We start from the raw sequence: 15,359 nt of genomic DNA on the forward strand, positions 1-15,359 counted from the left end.
TCCAGTGTTGCCCGCCGAGGCTTTGAAGTTGGTCAGGTCTGCAGATGGAATTTCTCCGGGGCGTCTTCCGTATCGCTTCTCGGCCTTTTGGCTAAGATCAAGTGTAGTATCTGTTCTTATCAGTTTAATATCTGATACGTCCTCTATCTGGGGACTATATATTAAATGGATTTTTGGAACAGGGAGATGGAAGAGGGGCTTGCTCCGTCCACTCCACGCATCGACCTGGTATTGCAGTGCCTCCAGGAACGGTGCACCTCCCACCCCAGGGAGAACTTTCACGGTTTAAAAAATAGATTGAAAAATTCCGTATTTCAGCTTCGCTGCTTGCTTTTGCGTCTGTGATTTTCACCATTGCAAAATCATTGATAACGAAGTTGTTCGGGGTTTTCAATATTACACAGCTGATATTTTCTGGCTTCTTCGTGGCTGCCCACGCCCTTTCAATCTCCTTCCGATGTCTTGTCTGCAATCTTCTTTTTTGCCTGAGGATGGCGCCAAGGATTAGGAAATCTCTTAGCACCCCCTTCTTTGCATGAAGGGTTGGAGTGTTATTTCTTGGTTTTGATACACCACGCTCCCCACGAGCAGGCTGGGGCCGTTCAAAATATGGTTCATGGTTCATAAAACTAGTTAAAACATTATTGCACTAATAGTGTTCTGGCTCATCGATCCGCCTCTCGTCCATTTTAACTGGGTTTTGGTTAGGTGGAAGGAATATCTGGAGATAAAGGGAGGGAGGCCCATATATTTCCTTGCCTTCAGGCTTGTTCTGGTCTGAACCAAAGACCTGTTGAAAGAGCGCCGTTTTGCAGGCCCTGGTTGAAAATCATATAAACTCCTACTAATGCATTCTCAAGAGATTTTGGGGCCCTCTCACCTTTTTAACGTACTTTAAGCCTGTTTTGAAAGAACCAGACTCGCCAGTTCTTTGCTCGTTTTTCAAGCTTGTTTTAACAAATAAAAAGTTTTTTTTAGTAGCTACTGAAGAAAACTAGGATGGAGTATCAGACAAGAGAGGAAGACGAAAATAATTTTTCAATCTACAATAATACAATGTTTTCCTGCTAAGGCTTCTTAATCCTTGGTGCCATCATCAGCCAAAAAGGAATTTTGCAGTAAACCTTGGATTAAAAAAATCAAGTAATGCATGAAAATTTCTGCTGTGAAAGAGAAAAACTGAAAAGAATTTTTCAATCTATTTTTTGAACCATGAAAGTTCTCCCGGGGTGGGAGGTGCACCGTTCCTGGAGGCACTGCAATACCAGGTCGATGCGTGGAGTGGACGGAGCAAGCCCCTCTTCCATCTCCCTGTTCCAAAAATCCATTTAATATATAGTCCTCAGATAGAGGACGTATCAGATATTAAACTGATAAGAACAGATACTACACTTGATCTTAGCCAAAAGGCCGAGAAGCGATGCCGACACTGCCCAGGGAACCCGTCCCCCTCGCCGGCCGCCAGCCTTGCAGGCCTCGGAGGGCAACGCCGCAGCCGGGGCCGCCCCGCCCCACAGCCCGCTCCGCCGGGGTCGCGCCGCCTCGCCCTGCCTCTCCCCACCGCGGCTCTTGCTGCCTTCCCGCTCTCCAGCCTCCCGGAGGTCATTCTGATGTCATAATTGGGGGATTCTCTCCACTTTGTCACTTTCAGAATTGGAACGCCGGGCTCGGAGTCGGACAGCGATCTGCATAGGCCCGCCCCCTTTCCCAGGACGCCCTTTCGATTCGCGGCTGAGGCTGGCTTTGCTGATGCTTCTCTAATAGCGTCTTCCCTTCGCAGAGCTCGCCCTCTCCGCCTAGTGGACGTCCGGAACGGAAGGACGCTGGAGTCCAAGGGCCCCTTGAAGGCCAAGCAAGCTTTATTCCGCGGGTGAGGTTTTGCTTGCATGCGCGCTTCTGCAACCCCAGAGCTCACACGTGGAATAAAAGGGGCCTCTGGAGTCAAACGTTGTTCTGCCGCTTCAGACCGAGGCGGCTCCCGCCTGACTCTCAAAGGGAACGGAGGACGCGCGCCATCGTTGAATTCCCTGGAGGAAGGACAAGATGAAAAACCTCCTCATACCGCCCAGTCCAGTTTCTGCCTCAAGAACCCTACGGGCATCGTTCTGACCCGTTAGTTTTACGCCTGCTTTGAAATGCGAAATCGGCCCTTCTTTTCCTGTTTATTAAGTCTTCGAACAAATATGGTGAACTTCAAATGATTGCAATATGTTAATCCACTTGGCCAAATTGTAGGAAATGTAGAATACGGTTAAAAGAAATGAAAACGAAAAGAAATTTTACATTATCAGTTTTCAGTAAAAGACAACAAAGAAATCAGAGAAAAAGATGCTCCTCTGTTTTTGAACAATGAATATTCTCCCTGGGGTGGGAGGGTCACCAGTCCTGGAGGCACTGCAATACCAGATCGATGCGTGGAGTGGTTGGAGAAAATCCCCCTTCCGTCTCCCTCCCCCCAAAATCTGTTATGTAACACATAGTTCTAGGACGTATCAGATGTTAACTGATAGGAAGAGACACTACGTCTTATGTTAGCGAAAAGATCCAGAAAAACTGTTCCCCTGTCCAGCTGCCTGCCTTGCAGGGCTCCGAGGGCAATGCCGCAGAAGGAGCCCCACAGCCCGCTCCGCCGGGGTCGCCTTGCATTCCACCATCGCGGCTCTTGTGATGTCATAATTTGATGTCATAATTGGGACATTCTCTCCACTTTGTCAGTTTCAGAATTTGGAACGCCAGGGCTCGGGCAGCCATTGGCCCGCCTCCTTTGCTACGACGCCCAGTAGTCCTGTTAACCCTTTCGTTTCCGGCGTTTCCCAAGCCGCCTTCTCGGTCTCGTGTTGCATCCCCCTCTAATGGCATGTGCCGCGGTCTGCAAAAGATGTCCTATTTACACGAGACGCTTCCGGCTGAATGAAAACGCTGCCTGGCTGCGTCAGGAGCGATACACAGAAGAGGGAAAGGGCCGTGTAAGAAAAGCAGGAGAAAAGTCCATGTTCTCCTAGGTCAGGGTTGACCAGACTATGGCTCTGGCCTACAATTCCCATGAGCCATCAGTTTAGTAATCCCTGGTTTAGACAGCTGCTGTTTTCTCAAACTCATATAAGATCCAACTCTTCTTCTTCGTCCTCCTCCTCCTAGTAGGCTTCCCCACAGTAGTCATTCCACAATCCATGAAATCTACATTTCATTTCCCCTTTCTTTGTGATCCCCATTTATTTGTAATGCCTTCCCTTTCCCCCCAAAAGAGCTCAGTGCGGTTTGAATTCTGCAACAGCCCTGTGAGGTCGGTGACAGTAAATCAGGCCTCCCAGCCAGGCCCTAAACCAGCTTTTTAGTCCTTGGTGCTGTCTGCCCATGTGACAACTGTATGGCCAATGTTCCTTGTTCCAACTACTTCAGACCAGGCAAGGGAAGTAACAGAGGCTCATCGTAAAGCTCTGACAGAAGGTGGCTTCTGTCAGAGAGCCAATTTCCTGTTACAGGATGACAAACTATCAGTTATTTAGTTTTATATGCCATGATGGGGAGTTGGCATCATTTTAATTTTAGTTACAGCTCATCTCTGCTTTGAGGGAGGAATTTAGCATTTGTATTGCCTGACATTGTTTCCCCATCATGCTTTAATTCTTGTAATAACCTTGTCAAATGGGTCAGAGTTATCCCAAGATTTGGGGAGGGGAGGAGAGAAAAAGAATTCTCTGAGGTTATCAAATGAGTCCCAGACAGAAGCGAGAACGCAGGAAGCGGTGAGATTTGAACCCATGCCATTCCAGCTCTGGTTTTGCTTAGGGGGTTGGCAGCAGCTTTAACACAGACAAAATAAAAATCTGTTCTGCTGCTTCAAACCAACACAGCTACCTGCTTGAATGGATATTTGCCCAAGATCTAATTGACTTAGAAAAGAAGAGCTGGTTTATTATACCCCGCTTTTCACTACCTGAAGGGGTCTGAAAGCGGCTCACAAACACCTTTCCCTTTCTCTCCCCACAACAGATTCTTTGTGAGGTAGGTGGGGCAAAGAGAGCTCTATGAGAACTGCTCTGATAACTGCAACTAGTCCCAGGTCACCCAGCTGGCTGCATGTAGTTCCTGAGTGGGAAATCAAACTTCCAGATTAGAGGCCAGTGCTCTTAACCACTATACCACACTGGGTGTTGCATGATATACAGTCAGTGTGATCCTATTGTAGCAACCATTAATAGAAGACTTATCATTTAATAGAAATACCCAGAGAATTCACTGTAGTTCAGCAGTGGAATGGGCTGCCTCAGGAGGTGGTGAGCTTCCCCTCACTGGCGGTCTTTAAGCAGCAGCTTGAAGTCCCTTCCAACTCTATGATCCTATGATTCTTGTATGGGATAGCCAGCTTTTAAACCGGTCCTTCTTCTGTCATTTTAACATCATTTATCAAGCAATGTTATTGATAGGGGTTGCCAACTGGCTGGAGGGGGAGGGGGAGATGATCTTACTCTTGGCCAGTAATTGGATTGTTAAACTAATTAAGAAGTTTCACCCCCTTAATAGAGACTTACTGTGTGAAAATGGCCTGATGAAACTTTTCATGGCCTGGAGGTAGATTACATCCCCTTACAAATTTATAACACCCTGCTGAAGGGGAAAGCTGGCAACGGTAGCTGCTAGTCTTTTGGTGCATTCCTTTGCTGTAAGAAAAAGGCTCATAATGAACTGTAAAAAAATCCACATCATTAAATGTGTTTTAATACATTGAATCGGGAAGCTGATGATTTTTATGACCTGAAGCTCAATAACTAGGAGTTGCTAACAGGCCCAGAAAGTTTAATGTCTTAATATGTGGAAATGGGGCACCCAAAGCATCTAATAGCATGGAAATAAACAACATCAGGTGCTAAGTAACTATTAAGGACAATTCTTCCTCCAGGTAGCTGGCAACCCCAGCTGGAGCCTAAATCTATGTTCCCAAAGTCCCAATCCAACTTATTGTCTGGGAAGGGCAGACATTTTTATTTGGCTAGAATGTTAGGATAAGACTACATTTAAATGGCCCACATTCGGTTGCGTGGCAATGAAGCTTCGGAAACCATGGCTAAAACACTGCTATATTCCCCATACCAAGGTAGTATCTTTTACTGATTGTTCCCTCCATTTATGTAACACTCTATGCTGCATTTTATATTCCGTCATGGACCGCAAGAGGACACATTCTGATCCTGAACTTATTGTAAGCTACCTTTGATTCCCTATTATGTAGAAAGGCGGCTAATGAATGCTTTAAATAAACAGAAAAACTTTGCAGTCACTCTGCAGCCTCTTTTGCCTTAACGACATCCTTGGTAGCTCTTTCTGGTTTCAATCCCTCTTTCCTTTTGAGCCCAGCCCCAGCCCTCCCCTATGCCCCACACCTCCTTTTCCGCTGCCACAATCAGGGACCAAGAAAAGCCGACACCTCCCTGTGGATCCTGGCCATTTTATTGACAAAACATCCAGGATCTCGAGGACAGACAGGCTGGAGGCATGAAAACAGGAAGGGCTGGTGTTTATTGGGGGCAAGGACAGGCTGGTTCTCCTTACTCCCTCTCTTTCTACTGCCCAGTCTCTTGGCAGTGGGATCCTAGCTCCGTCCTGGCCTCCACAGAGCTGCCGCCTTGCATGCCGGGATAGCGGGAGCATCAAGTCAGATCAGGCCACAGCTGTTATTCTGTTTTCTGCATAGTCCTTGTCCTGAGGACTAGGCCAGTCCCTTCTGTTCCAAGACGCGCTGCTTCAAAGCATGAGGAACCCACAACCCTTTCCCCCCACGCACAACAGGAAGGAAGGGTCAGGGATGCATCACCATTGATGGGGGCATTTGAGCCACCAAAGCAGTAGGAGTACCACAGCCCCCCCCCCCACAAAGAAATCTCCTCTGAACCTGGAGCACTTGGGCTTGGAAGCCTCTCCCCATGCGGTTGCATGCGGGAGAGCCATCTCCTGCACTGGGGTCTCCCTGTTTGGGCTGGCACCAGGAGCAGAGAGGGCCCTGCAAGGAAGTGAGTCCGAAAAGCCACCGCCCTCTCAAGTGGGACAACCCCACTCTGCAAAGGCTCTGCATCACTCTGAATTTTCTGGCCTCGAGCTGGACCACGATCCATTCCATGCCCTCCAGCTGCAGTTGCAAGAAAGGGGCCCACAGAATGGGCTGCCAGGTTTCAGGGGATGCGTGGGGGGGGGGGGGTTCTCAGCTCTCCGAGACCGGCTCCACTTCTGCCATCTCCGTATCCAGGTTGGCTGCCAGACTTTCTTGCCTTTCTCTTTTCCCCTTCCTTCTCCGGGCGGTTTTGCTTGGACCTGGAGATGCATCGACTGCAACAAGAAGGGAGAGAAAGAATTGGGAATGGGCAGGTCCTCTCCAACCCATCCCACTCTGCAAGCTCGGCTCTGCCCTCCTCTCAGGATTTCCATACTGCAGAGATGCCATTCTGCTGAAATACCGAAAGCCTTGGAGTTCCACAGAGTTCTTCATGAAGAGTTCTGCGGAGCTCAGAAACCTGTTTGCTACTTTAAGTCACTTCACTGCTTTGGAAGATTTCTCTAGCAGACCCACATGGCTACCTTTGAGCCATCCCCAATTTCATTTCCCTTCCGCTGCCAACTAACCGCCTTGCCCCTTTCCCCTGTTTTCACCCCCTGACTCCTGACCTCTCTTTCTACCCGGCTTTCTCTGCGGAAACCCTCGCACAGTACAGAAGAGGAAGAGTTGGTTTTTGTATCCCACTTTTTACTACCTGAAGGAGTTTGCAAACATTCACGGTTTGCAAACACCTTTCCCTTCCTCTCCCCACAACAGACACCCTGTGAGGTAGGTGGGGCTGAGAGCTCTAAGAGAACTGCTCTGTGGCTCAAGGTCACCCGGCTGGCTGCACGTGGAGGAATAGTGGGAGATCAAAGCCGTTTTTTCAGATTAGAGGCCACCACTCTTAACCACAATGCTGCGGGGGTTCTCTCACTAGATAATGCTAAATAAATGTTTAAAAATGCAGTCTGCTAAGGACTAATTCATCCGTTCACCTTCCTAAGAACAGCATAAAGAACAGTACCCAAAAACGCACCAGTGGGGCGGGGGGAAAATCCAACTCTCCACGGGACGCTTGCCATCCGGGCAGCAGGGGGCTGTGTCAAAAAAACCATCACCCAAGATAGTCAAGGGTGGCATACATCTTGGGAATGTGAAAGGACTTATAAATTGTGGGCCAAAGTTCATACCTTCTTGGAGAAGATGTGGGCCCAAAAATTTCCTTTAAGACCCGAATCTATGCTATTAAGTAATACCACCGCAGTGCCTTCCAGTTCAAACCAGAAGTCACTTCTTCTATGTGACCACGGCAGCAGGATTAGTATTGGCCAGAAAACGGAAATTGTAAGAATTCAATAGAAGATTGGCTGGTTAAACTGGCGGGACTTGCCAAGATGGCGAAACTAACATTGTTGGTCAATGGAAAAACAGAAGACGCTTTTCAAGAACAATGGGGCCCATATTTGAGTTATTTGGGAAGATAAATCAAAAGGGGATATTGCAGTGCAGGTGGGGGGAGGTATGGATGACATGACATAATATATAATTTATTATTTATTTATTTAATAACCATTAGTCCTTATTTTGTTAAACTGGATGGGTACTTTGGTATCCTGCATAAGATGATTTGTTTTATCTGTATTTTTTCTATCTTGTATAAAATGAAAATGAATAAAAATATGTATTAATAAAAAGGGGTGGCATACATCTCAACGGTACATTTCCTGATGGAGGGGACTCCTTATGTTTTTATGATTCTACCACAGCTGAAGTTCCAGAGACTGGGGTGAGGCTCAGGGCTGGAACTATCAGCTTGGTGCATGGACCGGTCCCTTCTCGCAAAGTCTCACAGTCCTTCGCACTCAATGAGGCCTTTGGGATGGAGCTTCCCCTCCCCGGGACCAGCCAAGCCCCCTTGCTAAAGAGACTGGGAGGAGCCAGGCTTACCCTGCATGGCAGCCGTCTCCTTCGCAGTGTGGCGGAGCTGCTTCAGCAATTTCCTCCTCTTCTTCCCCGAAAGGGTGATGTTTGCTCGAGTGCTGGAGCTGGAAGAGAGGCCAGGAAGATGACAGACAAGGAAACCATTCAGTGAGAGAAGGGACAGAGTATCCAGACCTCATCCTGCTCCACGTACCAATGGAGCTGTCTCCAGGGGCTCAGGGCAAAATCCAAGCAGCAGCCCCCTGAATGGTCCCACTGTTCTGCCTAGACTCCACGGTTCTCAAGGAGGAGGAAGGTTAGAACCTCTCCCTGCTCTAACCCAGGACCTGCCCCCCCACCCACGAACAAATCCAGCAGACTGAATGGCCAGTTCTGGCCACTATCAGATCCCTCCTCTGTTTCAATCCTTATTCTCACAACAAGCCTGTGAGACAGGTTAGGTTGAGATACAGGGAACTCACTTTGCCCCACCATACAAGAGACTGAACTCAGTAAACAGCTTCCTGCTCACCTGAAGCCCTGAAGTAAGCCATGGAGGACCACAGCGGAGGGTCCCCCCAATGGGAATCCAAAGTAGCTAATGCTGCCTCTCCATTTTAGTCACATTTTAGTTACCTGTGAGGTAGACCAGCTTTTACACTGTCTCATCCTCATCCAGTATGCTTCCATGGCAAAGTGGGGGTTTGCTTAATTTTAAAACCTTGCATTTAAATGGTGTGGGTATGTCCCTGTTTATTTTTTCCCTCCAGCCTTTCCCAAGCTTCCCAGGCAGTAACTGCCACAGAACCAAGATCCTGGGCCGAGGGCAACTCACCAGCGTTTCTTCAAGTGGTGAGTAGTGATGAGCCCCGCATCCACCACGGCGCCCACCACCCGGTGCTTCTTTCTCTTCTGCTTGCTCAGGACGCGGCGCCTTTTGAAGAGCTTCTTCTGCAGTTCCTAAAACCAACAAACAGACCACGTCAGTATTGCATATAAGCTCTTCCAACTGGCATTGTAAACCCAGATCGGGGGACTGCACTCAAATCCAAGGGCTGCCTCTTGCCAAGAGAAGGCCAAATCTGGATTTAGAGGTTTTCTGGGCATGCAAACTAGCCCCCCCCACCCCGGTTAAAATCTTAACTCCCACACACATTCACCAGGGTAGTAAGAAGACATTTGATTATTATGACTAATATCTGCTGAACATACTCTTGAAACTGCCTTGTGCGGATTCAGGCCCTTGGCCCATCAAGATTGGAATTGTTTACTCAGATTGACAGCAGCTCTCTAGCATCTTAGATCAGAGATCTTCCACATCACCTGCTACCGGATCCTTTTAATTGGTGATGCCGGGGACTGATCACAAGACCTTTAGCATGAAAAGCAGATGTTCTGCTACTGAACCATGGCCTCTGCCCCTCTTCACAAAACAAATTCAGATTCCAGCACTGAAGACCGTTATGTGGGCAACCTTCACATCTTGTCATAGAGAGTACCAAAAGTCACTTTAAAAGAGATTTTTTCCATTCCGTCCTAAGGTTCCTGCCCATAAAGTCTCAGTAAGAGCCAAAACATTCCATTCTACTAACAGCTCTTCAGACAATGAATTAACCAGGGCTCCAAGGCTTCCATGCCAGTAGGCTTCAAGCAACAGCCCCCTTGAGCCTTCCCCCCCCCATCTTTCCCCTGTCTCACTGAATGTCCTTCACGAGCCAGCCTGTTCAGAAAGTTTTAACATTAAGATCTTTATCTCCATAACTTTGTAGTTGCAACACTGGCCAACCCTGCAGGGTTGGTGTGAAGCCACTAAAAGACCAGGAGAAGCACTTTTGTTATTCTAAAAGCCCTGCAATAAGTCCAAAGCCTTATTACTAGGAAACGAAACGGAGATTCAGACACCCCCCCCCCCGTCCCGAACAAAAACAAAAAAAAACCCCGCACTCCCCTTACCGTCTTCGGCCGGTTGACTTTCCCTCCAGGAGCGCCCATGCTGCAGCCAAAGAGGCCTCTCCGGGACTTCCGGGTAGCAGCGACACCATGTGACTTCCTACCCAATGAGCACAATAAAAATCAGAGTCCACGTTTGAATCTACCCAATGAGCGTTCTTCCCTGCCCAGGCGCCATCCGCGCCTTCTTCCGATTGGCCGAACGGCTTTGGACCAACCAGAGCAGAGTTGGAGCTCTTCTCCTGTTCTCGTTTCCGCCCTTTGCCCGGAATGGCCACAGGGTGGCGGGCGAGAGGCGTCGCCTGGGTATAAATAGGGGTGTGGGGCCCACAGCTCCTCCTCTTTTCCCCCGTTGAGGCTGGAGGTGAGCGGAGGTGGGTGGCTAATTTGGGTCTTCGTTGGTGGGCCGGAGGGAGAGACGCAGAAGGGGGGGGGGGGCTTTTGTGTGTGTGGGGGGTTGTGGGGTGTTTCTCCTGGCGGAACGTGGGCTTGGCCTGCGACCAGGGGGGAAGGGGGCTGAGGCCACGTGGGGGGCGGCTGCGCGCCATCCTAAGAGGAGTTTCGCCAATTCATGCCTGTTGGTTTCAAGGGATCTCAGCGGGGCAGAGGCATTGCAAGAGCAGCCTGGGTGGCAAAGGAGGCCCTTACTGGGAATGAAGAGTGTCCGCTGAATGCGCTAAGGCAAGGATAGTCAAACTGCGGCCCTCTAGATGTCCATGGACTATAATTCCCATGAGCCCCTGCTAGCGTTCGCTCTCAGGGGCCCACGGGAATTGTAGTCCATGGACATCTGGAGGGCCGCCATTTGACTACCCCTGCGTTAAGGACTGTGGTGGCTTTGCCAAGCAGTTTACCTAATAGGTCTTGAAACTGTCTCAGTATTAAAGCAGTACAATATTAAAAGGCACTTTGAATCCTGTCACAAGAGCTACTCAGTATATCAAGGAGAGGTGCAAGTGAACAAGATAAACTCTTAAAAATCAATCCTTGTGCAGCATAGTTTTAGAAAGCATGTTAAAGAGAACCTGTCTGCTGTAAAGGCCAGGTATCATGTTGCTAAATGGATTGGTGAGAGTGGTAGACCATGCTCTGATGGTGAATTTGTTAAAAAGTCCATGGTTAAAGTAATGGAGGAAATGTGCCCTGAGAAGGTATCTTGTGTTATTTAATATGCGGCCCTCTTTAGGCACTGGGCATGCTAATGTGGCCCTCACGTGCCAAAAGACCTGCTGCAAAGGTCACCTTGTTGAGGTGCCTTTTTCTCCAGGGGAACTAATCTCTATCACCCTGGCAGTCAATTTCAGATTGGCAGTCCTCTTCCATATGCTAGCATTGGCGAGGGAAAAGTGGTTTCCATAGGGCTGCTTTCCATAGATTCAGCCCCTGGGCTCCATGCAGTCATCTCCTCCAACTCCCAGTACCTTTGCTGACTTCTGGCAGAGAAAAGCCTTTCCCAGCCTTGGTATTTGAGGTCCTTTGGCAGGACTGAACTAGGGACTTCTTGTGCTTCCTCCTCGAGCCCTCGCTTCTGGGATGCTGAACCAGGGAGCCCTTTGTGTGGATACTGTATTAGATCCCTGCACGTAACCACAAGATCCTGCATCCCGGTCTGCTCCCCTCTGTTCAACTTCCGAGAGCAGCTATATAATGTACTTGAGGGCTTTAAAACAGCGATGTGTCTGCCCCAGTGAGATGGGGGCCTCCTTTTCTTGGCAGGCCCGGGCGGCTCAGTGCCCGGCTCTGTTATGTCCGGAGGTAAAGCAACTTCCCTCCAGTGTTCTGTCTTCGGTGCCAGCGGCGATTCCATCTGCTGGTTCTATCCTCAAGCACTGGGACAAAAGGGCTGCACAGCCCAGGCATGCTACACATGGGGAGGTCATGGGAATAGGAGGGTGGCAGGGCTCTGTTTGTAAGCTGGGGAAGGTGTCAAAAGATGTGGGGCACCTTATAATTCTCTTGTTTCCCTCCCCAAACACAGGTTTTTGTTCAGGCCCAGTTCTGTCCCAGGCTTCTGCAAACAGTTGGACCTATTGAGTGATGTGTTGGAAGGCTGGCTTTTAAAGAAGACATGAACAGAATCCAGGATTAACTTAAGACTTGGTCTGAGCAGTTTGGAGAAAGAGAAGGTTGAGGCAAAGGAATCTGGCTGAACGCTGATGTAAGTTTGCTGCTGACATGAGCTGAGAATGAGCAGTGGGCCCGGTCCAGGATATTTTATACCCCTGTTGTCCTCAGGATCAGCTAGAGGTGCTGCAGATCCATCTCCAAATCTCCCAGTTCCCTGCATATCTGTAAAGCCGTTCTGCAGGCCCCAAGTCCCAATTCCATTTCAGGCCCTTGACCCTGTACCATTGCTGTTTGTCGAAATTAAGAGCTCAGATTCTCAGCAGTGATTATTTTTGTGAGTTTAATGCACTGCACTTCACACTGGAATGCTCAATGGAAAACCTGTTATGTATGATGTCAAAATGGCCAAGCAGGTAGACAGGATTGTTTTCTTCCCATTCAGAGCTCTGCCACCTATTCGAATCCTGCTGTGAAGATCCTTTTCCAGCTTAACAGGAATCCTACATGGTCAAGCTCTGTGAGCCATTTAGGGGCTGTTTAGCATTTGGCCGTCTTGTCTCTGGTTTTCCTTTTAAGGTGGCAAAAAAGGAACTGAAGGGTAGTGTCCATGGATGGTAGTGAAAGGATTTTTAGTATTGGAAGCTCATCTTTAAGGGAAGAGCTCTTGCTACCTTCCAGGATTCTGCTCTGCCCCATATCCCTTCCCTTTCTTTGCTCTGCCCTCCCCATAGCCTGATGATTATGATGTTATCTGTTCAGTCGTGTCCGACCCTCGGCGATTCTATAGGAAATCTATCGCCAAACGTTTCTGTCAATAACTGTTTCTTTTAGTTGGTTCATGGTCATCCCTATATCGGCTTCGAGTTGAGCCAGCACATTCTTTGGCAACCACGCCTCCTTTTGCTGCTGACCATGCCTAGCATTAATGATTTTTCTAACGAGTTTGATCGTATGATGTGTCCAAAGTAAGTGAGCTTTAGCTGTAATATCTTGCCTTCTAATGAGATAGTTGGTTTGCTCCTCTCTAAAACTATCTTGTTGGTAATTTTGGCTGTCCATGGGATTTGCAGCATTTGTCTCCCAACACCATAATTCGAAAGCATCTATTCTCCTCCCGTCTTCCTTCTTCAGGGTCCAGCTTTCGCATCCATACCTTGTTATGGGGAAGACAATGGCATTGACTAGCTGGCACTTTGTATTAAGGCTGATATCCTTACTCTTCCATATTCGGTTCATGTCTGTATGCACCACTTTGAGCGATCATAGAGCCAAGAAAGAAGTAATCAATACATTCAATGTTGTTATTATCAATCGTGACTTTGGTGCTACTGCCAGTAGTTGTCATGATCTAGGTCTTTTTGATATTTAGGTATATTCTCATCTTTTCATTTTCTTCTTTTAGTCTCTTTATCAGGGTCTTCAGATCACGCTTCGATTCCGCCAGGAGTGTTGTATCATCTGCATAGCGGAGATTATTGATTTTACAACCTGCAGTTTTGACTCCGATCGTAGATTCTTCCAGATTCTTGCCTAGAAAATTCTATGGAAAGTACATCAACTATGGTATGCTGTGGTAGGCCCCCCAGGCCACAAAGTACTGAACAAGCCACTGGGGAAGGGCAACAGCTCTCTACCAATAATCTGGGCATTTATGATGCGGCTGGTAGAAACCCTCCGGGACATCTAGCTGTCAATGTAGCCCATGGAGAACGCAGTGGCCTGAGCCAAGAGAAAACCAGAAGGATTGCAACATGGAATGTAGGTGGAATGTCCCTAGGAAAATTGCATATTGTGCAATCAGAAATGACCCGACTCAACATCGGTCTGCTTGGCGTCAGTGACATACACTGGACAGACAGTGGAAACATCACATCTGAAGACTTCACAGTCTACTATTCTGGTCACGACAGTATCAGAAAAAATGGTGTGGCCTTTATTGCGGATAAGGTAACAGCTTGTGCAGTGGAAAGTTACACAGCAGTAAATGACCGAATTATGTCCATTCGAATTCGGGGAAAGCCAATGAACATAACTGTTGTACAAGTGTATGCCCCAACCACAGCTGCTGATGAAAATGAAATTGAAGATTTCTATGCGAAAATGCATGAAACTATGAAACAGGTGCCACAAAAGGACATGATATACGTTCTTGGGGGTTTCAATGCCAAAGTTGGAAATCAACAAGAACAGGACATCTGCGGTAGGTTTGGACTAGGTGAGCGAAATGAAGCTGGTGACAGACTTATCCAGTTCTGTCAAGAAAACCAATTGACTATCACCAACACCCTCTTTGAACAACCGAAACGCCGTTTATACACCTGGACATCTCCAGATGGCATACACCGTGATCAGATTGATTTTATCCTTTGCCGTCAGAGACGGCGGAGCTCTGTTATAGCAGTAAAAACATTTCCTGGAGCAGATTGTGGCTCTGATCACAAACTGTTGGTGGCCACGTTGGAAGTTAGATTACATAATATCAAGAAAAATGCCCCAAGGCCAAGGGGTGCCCGAACTGTGGGTCTCCAGATGTCCATTTGGCAGGGGCTCATGGGAATTAAGTCCATGGCCATAGACTAATGCATTCCAGAGACTCACATTGGATAAAACATACACAGCTGTAATATGATCCTGGAAGTCCCCTTGGAGAGCTTTTTGCTTTTAAATCATGTAGGCCAGGGGCTTCGAGGTTGGTGTGGCTGCATGTGTGTATTAATAAATACAATCTTTTTGCAACTTTGTTCGCCAAGTGAATTATTTAATGAACATTTGGATTTGCATTCTGTAGCTTGTCCCTGAACTCTTGAGTGGTCCTGCTGTATAATGGCGAGGTGCCATCAACTTCCCTCATTTCACTCCTAAAAGAGGTGTTCACACCTGTCGTATTCCTCACACTAAGCATCAGTGCCTGATTCAAATGAGTAGCTGTGTTGGTCTGAAGCAGCACAATAAAATCAGAGTCCAGTAGCACCTTTAAGACCAGCAAAGATTTATTCATTTATTTCTCAGGCCTTGAATAAGTCTTTGTTGGTCTTAAAGATGCTACTGGACTCTGATTTCATCAGTGCCTGAGTCACCTTTGCAAGTGACCTTGTATGTAGAAGAAGAACTGGGCCTTTTTTTAATATGCTTTTTGCTACCTGAAGGGAGCTGGCTGGCCCAAGGTCACATGACTCTTTATGTGGAGGCATGGGGAATTGAGCCTGGGTCTTCTGCTCACAACACCATGCTGGGTCTCAAGAAGGCTAATCTTTCCCCTACTTCCTTCACACTGCAACAGGTGGCTTTGGAAGCAAGCAGGTTAAATTGCTTGCAATTACCTGTTCTGACATCAAGTACCTGAGAGACCACCTCCCTGTCTATACCCCCCCCCCAAGAGCCCTATGCTCTG

The 15,359-nt window shown here is 47.9% G+C and overlaps 1 protein-coding gene, 1 long non-coding RNA gene and 4 other non-coding genes across 7 annotated transcripts in view; 3 read left to right on the forward strand and 3 right to left on the reverse strand.

Annotated features, from left to right (window-relative positions):
• Window positions 1-71: 71 nt before the first annotated feature.
• LOC143827971 (U2 spliceosomal RNA) lies at window positions 72-262 on the forward strand. Its single transcript, XR_013227456.1, has one exon. It is a non-coding gene; the product is annotated as a U2 spliceosomal RNA (small nuclear RNA).
• A 969-nt stretch (window positions 263-1,231) lies between these two features.
• Window positions 1,232-1,422, reverse strand: LOC143827942 (U2 spliceosomal RNA). Its single transcript, XR_013227444.1, has one exon. It is a non-coding gene; the product is annotated as a U2 spliceosomal RNA (small nuclear RNA).
• A 947-nt stretch (window positions 1,423-2,369) lies between these two features.
• LOC143827999 (U2 spliceosomal RNA) lies at window positions 2,370-2,557 on the reverse strand. The gene has a single exon (XR_013227469.1). It is a non-coding gene; the product is annotated as a U2 spliceosomal RNA (small nuclear RNA).
• A 2,873-nt stretch (window positions 2,558-5,430) lies between these two features.
• Window positions 5,431-15,359, reverse strand: part of C1H11orf98 (chromosome 1 C11orf98 homolog) — a 32,202-nt gene continuing 22,273 nt past the window's right edge. Inside the window, exons 2-5 of the mRNA XM_077324498.1 lie at window positions 9,905-10,001; window positions 8,787-8,911; window positions 7,979-8,076; window positions 5,431-6,321 (exon numbers count right to left, since the gene is read on the reverse strand). Of these exons, the coding sequence (XP_077180613.1) occupies window positions 6,197-6,321; window positions 7,979-8,076; window positions 8,787-8,911; window positions 9,905-9,943 (387 nt within the window). The 5' untranslated portion in view covers window positions 9,944-10,001 and the 3' untranslated portion in view covers window positions 5,431-6,196. The remainder of the gene's footprint in view (window positions 6,322-7,978; window positions 8,077-8,786; window positions 8,912-9,904; window positions 10,002-15,359) is intronic.
• LOC143831486 (uncharacterized) lies at window positions 10,177-14,704 on the forward strand. Of its 2 annotated transcripts, none has more exons than XR_013228892.1 (3): window positions 10,177-10,265; window positions 11,880-12,059; window positions 13,371-14,704. It is a non-coding gene; the product is annotated as an uncharacterized LOC143831486 (long non-coding RNA). The 2 variants fall into 2 exon arrangements; XR_013228891.1 differs by having other exon boundaries at window positions 10,203-10,275.
• On the forward strand, window positions 11,601-11,741 carry LOC143828149 (small nucleolar RNA SNORA57). The gene has a single exon (XR_013227535.1). It is a non-coding gene; the product is annotated as a small nucleolar RNA SNORA57 (small nucleolar RNA).

This window comes from Paroedura picta, chromosome 1 (assembly GCF_049243985.1).
Source record: "Paroedura picta isolate Pp20150507F chromosome 1, Ppicta_v3.0, whole genome shotgun sequence".
Classification (NCBI taxonomy): domain Eukaryota; kingdom Metazoa; phylum Chordata; class Lepidosauria; order Squamata; family Gekkonidae; genus Paroedura; species Paroedura picta.